General features: G+C 44.5%; 1 protein-coding gene across 1 annotated transcript; it reads right to left on the bottom strand.

Annotated features, from left to right (window-relative positions):
• Window positions 1-4,091: 4,091 nt before the first annotated feature.
• Window positions 4,092-5,045, bottom strand: LOC132380745 (C3a anaphylatoxin chemotactic receptor-like). Its single transcript, XM_059949737.1, has one exon. The coding sequence runs from the start codon at window positions 5,043-5,045 to the stop codon at window positions 4,092-4,094; it is 954 nt and encodes a 317-aa protein (XP_059805720.1).
• Between the last annotated feature and the right edge of the window lie 4,042 nt (window positions 5,046-9,087).

Here is a 9,087-nt window from a genome sequence, read left to right as displayed (position 1 = left end):
ATGCTTTTCTCAATAGCTCTATCAGACATGTACTTGCGTTGGTTAATTTTTAACCGTCCTATTAACATACTGTCGCATCTGTAAATACCGATAAAAGTCTTGCTTTTCTAACAAGTGTTTCTCTTTGAGCATTTCAAATCAGAATAGTGTTCCTTCTTTCATTATATTGCAAATAGCTTTTATTCTTTTAGCTGTCCAGTCCTTAAATCTAGCATCCAGTTTATTCGGTGTAAAATCTGAGTCATATGCACACCATTTAAGAATTGCAATGTCTCTCTCTAGCTTATATTCTTTTAGAATAGTTTTCCATATTTTTAGAGTCCATTTCACCTACGGGTTATCAGTAGTATTTACGTAACTTTATAGGTTGTTATTAGCCAAAATTGCCTGTATGGGGATGGAACGTATCGTCTGCTCAGTGTTTCCATTGAGCGTCATATGATGGGATAAACCAGCATTTCACAGCTCTCAACTGTAAAATAATAATATCTAAGAGAAGGTAGGCCCCATCACCCGTTTTCCTTGGCTAATTTCAAAGTTTTGAGACGAACTCTAGGCCTTTTGCCTTGCCATATATATCTTGAGAGCATCTTGTTCCATTCATTAAATTGATTTTGGTTAGTCTGTATTGGTAGTCTGGGCAGTGTATTCATTTTAATGGATTCAATCCTTGAACTGAGACCAAGAAAAGGAATTTGGTTCCACCGTGTTATATCTGTTCTATATAGGCTGATAATTGCATTCTGGTAATTTTGCCAAATCGTTTGGTATAATGATGCCCAAATATTTGACAAACTCTGTTTGCCATGCCCAGGGATATCTACTTACATTTTCTCTTGGTGAGCTATAGTAATATGAAAGTAATTGGATTTTATCTATGTTGATCTTGTATCCTGATAATTGGCCATATTGCTCAAAGGATTGTATGAATTTAGGTAAAGAGTATGTTGGTTGCCCGAGATAGATGAAAATGTCATCCGCATAACAGGACAATATGTGCTCTGTCCCTTTAATAGTAATTCCCCGGATATCTTCATTTTGTCTGATGTATTGAGCTAATGGTGCCAGATATAATGCGAAGAGTAGCGGTGACCATGTACAACCTGTCTCGAGTGGCCACCCATTTTAATTCTATTTTGCATTTCCATTCTGATATGCCAGTCTATGGCCTCCTGTACTGTCGCGATCAGGGCACACACAGGTTGGAGGAATACCTTACATTCCGTCTAGGTAACCTCCAGCCTGATGTCATCCCTCAACTACCCCCTGCCCCCTTATGGTAATGAACCCACTCTTCACCATTACCCATTCCTTTTTCCTTCTCTCACCAACCAATCGCCTCACTCTGATGTCCCCTCTTTTCTTTCTTCCATTGCCTTCTCTCCTCTCCTATCAGACTCCTCCCTTCGCCAGCCCTGTGTCTCATTCACCTATCATTTCTGCCTCTCCCGGTTTCCCCTATCACCTTGTGATTCTCTCTCCGCACGCCCACTCTTCATCTTTTTTTTTTCTACCCAGTCCTGCCGAAGGGTCTGACCGCAAAACTTCGTCGGCTGTTTTTTTTCCATAGATGCAGCCTGTCATGCTGAGTTCCTCTAGCAGTTTGTGTGCGTTGCTAGGATGTTTCGCATGGTGGGGGAGTCTTGGACAAGAGGGCACAGCCTCAGGGTAGAAGGACATTCATTTAAAATAGAGATGCGGAGAAATGTTTTCAGCCGGAAAGTGATGAAGTTTTGGAACTTATTACCACAGGCAGCTGTGGAGGCCAGGTGGTGCATTTAGGTCAGAGCTTGATAGGTTCTTGATTGGACACGACATCAAAGGTTACGGGGAGAAGGCCGGGGAGTGGGGCTGAGGAGGGAAAAAAAGGATCAGCATGATTGAATAGTGGAGCAGACTTGATGGGCCTAATTCTGCTCCTATGTCTTATCATCTGGTCTTCAAATCACCACAGATCCTGGCAAGTTCAAATCCCTTGAGTCGAAAGACCGCTGCTGTTGCTCACAGGCTGCACTCAACCTTGGTCGAATGCCTTCAGCCTCCATATCATCTAGCTCACTGTCCACTTTGAAATGGATGGTATAAGGAATCAGACTGGATTTGTAAAACTTGGCTGTGGCATTTTCATTCAACACTATTTTACCTTTGACATGTTTGCATTTCCCAATGGTATCCTTGAACACCGCTGTGGCATCGTTCAGTGATTTTCAGTTGTTGGGAATGTGGCATGCAAGTTAATTGATGGTACAATATGGTACATGTCCTCAAAATATATGCAGTCTAAAAGAGCATAAACGTGAATTTTCTTTAAAATATATGCACGGAAGTTTTATTAAAACTGCTAAAAGTTTAAGACTGGCAGGTATTGCTGTTTCAAAGGCAAATAAAGAATGAACTGAGATCTTATCTCTTGTGTGCTTCATATTGAAGGAAGTGGTCTGCAATAGATACACAGGAGAATACTGCACCTCTAGAGGGCGCCAATCTTTCAAATACAGCGGAATTATGGACGGAATTAACAACGACTTTGTTCCCTGGATTCAACTTTGGCATGGTCATAGAAGGTGGGGCGTGGGTGGGAGTTATTCTGACTATAATTCAGCGACCAGCGGCTTTCCGCACAGAACAGTGCTGGTAATTTTAGTTGTGATATATATCAATAACATGGAATGATATGCAAATAGGTGGGTTATCAGGTTTGTAAACGACACATGGGTTTGCTTGAGGTGTGCACAGTGAAGATGTCTATGAAAGGATCCAGCAAATATTGGGCCAATGTCCTCGGCATGCTAGATTTTTTATGAGTGGTTTAAGATGGCATTTTCTCCAGAGGGATTTGTTCACAACACCTGCGAGGCCATCTGGGATTATCTGGGATTATCTGGAGAAACAGAAATCAAGCGAGACAGCCAAGTACTGTGGCAAGTTCTCCAAGATATTTGGGACAACCTACCAGCCTATATTCTTATAAAACACCAGGACAGGTGGAAGTAAGAGAAGTGATGGAGCTTTAAAGCAGAGTGTGGTAACAGCAAATATTGATTTAATTTCGATTTTTTTTTACTATTTCCTGCTCTTTATGGTATTATTTTGATACTTAGAAACTTTACAACTCATTAAGCTGCTTTATTAGGTACACCTGCATACCTGCTCGTTAATGCAAAGATCTAATCATATGGCAGCAACGCAATGCATGAAAACATGCAGACATGGTCAAGAGATTCAGTTGTTGTTCAGACCAAACATCAGAATGGGGAAGAAGCGTGATCTAAGTGACTCTAACCGCGGAAGATAGTTCACACCAGTCAGATTGTTTTATGTATTTTAAAAAGTGTTGATTTAATGGGATTTTCACGCACGACAGTCTGTTCAGAGTTTACAAAGAAGGGTGCGATAAAAATCATCCTGTTCTATGGGTGAAAATGACTTGTAAGGAAAGAGATCATAGGAACATGGAGACTACTTGGTGAAAGAGGTGTATACAGTTCTGGTCGCCCATTGCAGGAAAGATGTCGAGGGTTTGCAGAGGGTGCAGAGGAGATTTACCAGAATGCTGACCATATTAGAGAGCATCGTCGACTACGAGAGGTTGAACACACTTGGGTTATTTTCACTGGGGTTGCGGGATGAGGTTTAGAAGATCATGAAAGGCATGGATATTCAGTATGTTTCCTGGTGTTGAAATGTCCAACACCAGAGGACGTCCATTAAAAGTGAGAAGGCGTAATTCCGAAGGAGATACAAAGGCTATGTTATTGACACAGACAGTTATCTGTTCCTGGTATACCCTGCGTGGAATGGTGGTGAGAGTAGATAGGTTAGAGATCTTTAAGAGACGTTTAGATAGGTAGAATGGGCATAGAGGAAGGATATCCTCGTTGTGTAGGCAGAAGGGATTAGGTTAATTCACTAAGTATCGACTGATTAAACTGATACAGTACATTGTTGGACTAATGGTCTATGTTCTATGTTCTGAGAGATTAAAATAATAGTGTAGGAATGCCTTCACTGCGGAACACAATTGGATCCGACTGTCCACTGCGTCTGTAGTCAAGGGATAGCGGTTGGATATCTGGCCCGGAGGAACTCCCTCAGACATTCGTATTTGAGGTGAGGTTGAGGATCTGGATCTGTGTCTCTAATTCCAACCTCTGCTCGGCGAAGGCCAGACGGAGCGAGGCGAGGAAGGAGCGACTGAAGATCTGACGGAATTTGCCGCTAACGAAGACGTAGAGAAAGGGGTTGAGGGCACTGTTCAAGCAGGCCAGGGCTACAGTGAATAACGACCAGGCCCGGCTGAACGATGTGGAGAAGGTTAATACGAGTTCGTTGACCATGTAGGGGGTCCAACAGATCATGAATGTGACGACAACGGTGATGATGAGGCGGATAGGTTTCTTAGATTTCGCGAAACTGTCCCCTTGCAGCCTGTAGCCAGCCAGGGAGTAGCAGGTGATCATAATTACAAAGGGAAGGCTGAAGATGAAAACAAACCAAAATGGCTCCAACACGGTCAATGCCTTCTTCAAATCCCGAATCAGGAGGGCGGGCAGGCACATGAAGAAGGCTAGGATCCAGGCTCCGAAGCAGGCCGCACGCATCCATGTGAGCCTCACATGTTGCTGGAACCAAATGGGCCGGGTAATCGCCAGGCAGCGGCATATGCTGATCAGACATAACAGGTATATGCTGGTGGATGTGTTAATGATCATCAGGATTCCAATAAACTTCCCGGAAAAGTAGTGTTTGTACCCAGAGTAGGTCAGGGAGATGTTGGCTATGCGGAAGGGAAGAGACAGGCAAAAGATCAGGTCACTCACAACCAGACTCAGGAAACACACCGTGTGGACCTTACTCTTCATCTTGAAGCCCAGCACCCAGATAACTGCGCCGTTGCCCGGGACCCCCAATAGGAAGGTGAGGGCGAAGATGACGATTGAAAAGACGGAAGGTGCTCCCCACTCGTTTCTGTTTCCATCGGCCGTAGAATTGTGGGAGGAGAGATTCTCAGCGAGCGTCGAATTGGACATTCCGGAGAACGACATTGCCGGATCTGGTGGAGGAGGTATTGTGGAAGTGAGATGGGTGCAGAATGGAGAGGCGGCGAATGGAGGAGGAGAGGCGAGAGTGAAAGAGAGGAAAGGGAGTGGAGATGGTGTGTAACACGGAACAGAAACCTGACACATCACAACGGCAGTCTGCTGCAGCACAGAGACCACAGTCGTCTCGTATTCCAAGCCACTGGACCCTGACCGCACCCTCTCCCGGCATGTCACTGATCTGTCAACGACCGTGTGATGTATGCCCGTGCATTGGCTTCCCCACGCTAGACAAAGTCTCGCGCGGCCGATGTCCATTAAGGGATTGCACCCTAACACTGCTGTTATGTGGGTCCTGGATCGGCCTCTACAGCCAGCCGAGGACCCACGGATGACAATCCCATAGAAGAACATTATACTGGACTAGAGCGATCAAGCTATTACCGCCAATAATACTGGCTCCCGTGACCGTGCGGGACTCCCCTGGGTACTCTGCTTCCCTCGTATATTCCAAAAACGTTGTGCTACTTTGGTTAACTGACCTCTGTGAACTTTCCTGTGGTTAACCAGGTGGGTTGATAGGCAGTGCGGCTCGTTGGGCCGGAAGGAACTATTACTAAGCAGTACTTTATTAATTTGATGCATTGCACTGTCATCAAACACATTTCATAACTTATGTGAGTGACGATAAACCTGATTCTGATATTGATCTCTGTTGTGGACTGAGACTGATAAGGGGGCTGGGAGAAGGGAATCATGTTTGGGAAAAGGGGAAGTGAAATAGGAGGAAGCAGGAAGTACCAGAAGGTCGTTCTGTAATAAACTGATTAGAATCTAATGACTTTCCATGGTGTCTCCGGTCAGCGTGTGTCTGCCCCCGCTCCAGCAACTGCCCCCAACACCGACTCTGGCACTCCTTCTCTGGTACCTGTCGCACATCCCTCCCGTGGCGCTTCACCTTCGCCATTCCCAGCATCCTTTGCTTACGCCCGACGCTCTCCAGTCTACGTTGACAAATATAGTACTGTGCAAAAGTCGAAGTCACTCTCAATACAGAAATGTGCCCAGGACGTTTGCAGAGTCCTGAAAGAACACAGAACAATCCAGCACAGGAATAGCCCACAAGATTGTAGCGAACCAATTAAATTAGTATTCGCATGGCCTACGTAACTAAGGTTGTCTGCTGACACAATGTCCATTTCTCTCACATTCATGTACCCATCCAAGCGGCTCTTAACAGTCTCAATGTATCTGCCTCCACCACCACTCTTACAGCGCATTCCAGCCAGCCACCGCTTTCTGTGAAAAAAATAACTTATCCTTCACGTCTCATTTGACTTTACCCCTCTCACCTCTACGGCACGCCCTCTGGTACTGGCCATTTCAACAGTAGGGAAATAAAGATTGTCTGTCTACTCCATCACTGCCTCTCATCACCTTATAAACGACTTCTACACCATTACTACCATCACTAACACTACTAATATTACTACTATTACAATTGCTAAAAGTAGACTACAGAAACAGGTCCTTGATCTATCATAACATGCCCACCATTTCCCCATTTACACCAATCCATCTTGCAACCCTCCGGAACCGTGACTGCGTATGTCTCATCTATTCACGTGCCTGTGTAAATATCTCTTAAACGTACTGATTGCAGCTGATGTTTGTCACCTCCTCTGGCAGCCACGTTCAATCCGTCAGTTCATGATGGACGGCATGGTAGCGCAGTGATTAACATCACTCTGCTGCAGCGCCAACAAACCGGGTTCAATTCCTGCCGCGGTCTGCAAGGAGTTTAGAATTTGTCCCCACTATTGTGTGGGTTTCTTCTGGGTGCTCCAGTTTCCTCACAGGTAAGATTATAATTTCATAAGATATAGGAGCAGAATTAGTCCTTTTGGCTTATCTAGTCTGTTCTGCCATATTCCTTTTCAGCCCCAATCTCTTGCTTTCCCCTTGTTTCCGAGCATGCCCTGCCCAGTCAAGGATCAAGCACCTCCGTCTTAAAAATACAGTGACATGCAGCTCCCCGTGGCAATGAATCCCACAGATTCACGACTCTCTTGCTTCTGAAATTAATCAGAATCTCCTTTCTCAAAGGACGGCCCTCCCTTCTGAGGCTCTTAGCCTCCCGGAACATAGAAAACATCTACTCCACATCGACTGCATCGAGGCCTTTCAACAGTCCACAGGTTTCAACGAAGTCAGCTCCCTTTCTGCTGAATTTCAGTGAGTAGAAGCCTAGGTCTTTAAAACGTCCCTAATATGATAACCCTGTCAAGCCCTGAAGGCTTCAGATTCTGGTAGGTTAATTGATCGCATGAGTGTAATTGGGCGGGGCGGTCTCTAGGGCCGGACGGACTTGTTACAGAGCTGAATCTCAAAATCGAACTGACAATTGAAACAAACGGAGAAAAACCCTATCCCTTATATTCAGCTTAAATCTCCTTTCCTCAGGATAAATATAAGCCTTCCTCATAAAGCTGCTCCTACCATGGGAAAGCGTTCTGTACACACTACCTCTGTACCTGTTATCGTAATTTATTTTGTCAGGTCATCGGTCAGCGTTTTTCGACCCCATGGAAAACAAGACCAGTCTCTGGAGTTCTCCTTATTGAACTGCATGTTAACAATCCCACTGTTCTGCCTTCATTGGATAACTGAGTTATCTCCAGAAAAACTTCCCGAAAGTAGGAAGGCCGGGTTTATTCCGCAACACAGCCACTCTGATGATCCCTGATCAGAGGCCACATTGCCAAATTAATATAAATCCCATGGAAATTCATCTCACCTTTCCCTGGAATCTCCGGCTCTGTCCCCGGTCCTCAGAAGTTTTGGATCCTTGCACTCAGAAGTGAAATTCCGCGGTGGGATTCCAGGTACATCAAGGAGTTGTGTCCTGTGCGGAATTTGGATGCTGATTTAGCAAAGGCGAGGTCTTAATCCCGAATAAACCGAAGAGATGTCCACCTCGGTAGAGACTCTCTGGGTTTGAAGTTCCAACACGTTCAATATGAGGAAGTTGAGCTGTTGACATCAGGAGATAATATTTTACTCAGAAAGCTGTGAAGAACAAAACATTTCCTTTTATTTTTGAGAAGTAAAGTAGATAAAGAGGCCACGTGATTAATTTCTGAAATTAACCCCATCTGGTCCATCTGGACACATCTACGTTTAGACCTTTGAAGTTCCCCAAAAGTTTCTCGCTGGGAATACCGACTTCACACACTTTATGCTGGTGTCTTCCATAATGAACACTGATGCAAAATACTTATTCACGTGCTCTGCCGTTTCCATATCCGCCATTAGTATTCTGTCCAGCACCTTTTTACAGCGGTCCATTATTACCTCTCTCGCTTCTCTTCAACACTTTACGTCTCGAAAGAAGCATGTAGAATTCATTCTTCTGGGGTGCATCACAACCTGGTATGGAAGTTGTCCTGTCCAAGACCGGAAGAAGCTGCAGAAGATCGTGAACATAGCCCAGCACATCACACAAATCAATGTTCCATCCTTCAACTCACTTAACACCGCACACTGTCGGAGCAGTGCTGCCAGGATAATCAAGGACAAGACCCACCCAGCCAACACATTTTTTGTCCCCACTTACCTCCGGGAGAAGGTTCAGGGGCATGAAGATTCGTACGGCCAAATTTGGGAACAGCTTCTTTCCAACTGTGATAAGACTGCTGAACAGATCCTGACCAGGATCTGGGGCCTACTTTCCAAATATCCGGACCTGACTGGCACTACCTTACTTTCCCTTTTCTATTTTCTAATTATGATTTATAATTTAAATTTTTATCGTATTTACTTTGATTTGTACTTCAGGGAGCGCGAAGCGCAGAAGCAAATATCACTGTGATGATTGTACGCTCTAGTATCAATAGTTTGGTGACAATAAAGTAAAGTATAAGGTATCCTCTTTAATATTATTGGCTAGGTTACCTTCCTATCCATCTTGAGCTTTTTAATGACTTTTTAGTTTTTCCAGTTGGTTTTTAAAAGCTTGCTTATACCCTAAATGACTAGCAATTCTGCT

This window comes from Hypanus sabinus, chromosome 24, assembly GCF_030144855.1.
Source record: "Hypanus sabinus isolate sHypSab1 chromosome 24, sHypSab1.hap1, whole genome shotgun sequence".
NCBI lineage: Eukaryota > Metazoa > Chordata > Chondrichthyes > Myliobatiformes > Dasyatidae > Hypanus > Hypanus sabinus.
Note: the sequence above shows the minus strand (reverse complement) of the source record. Positions and strands in the feature narration are given on the sequence as shown.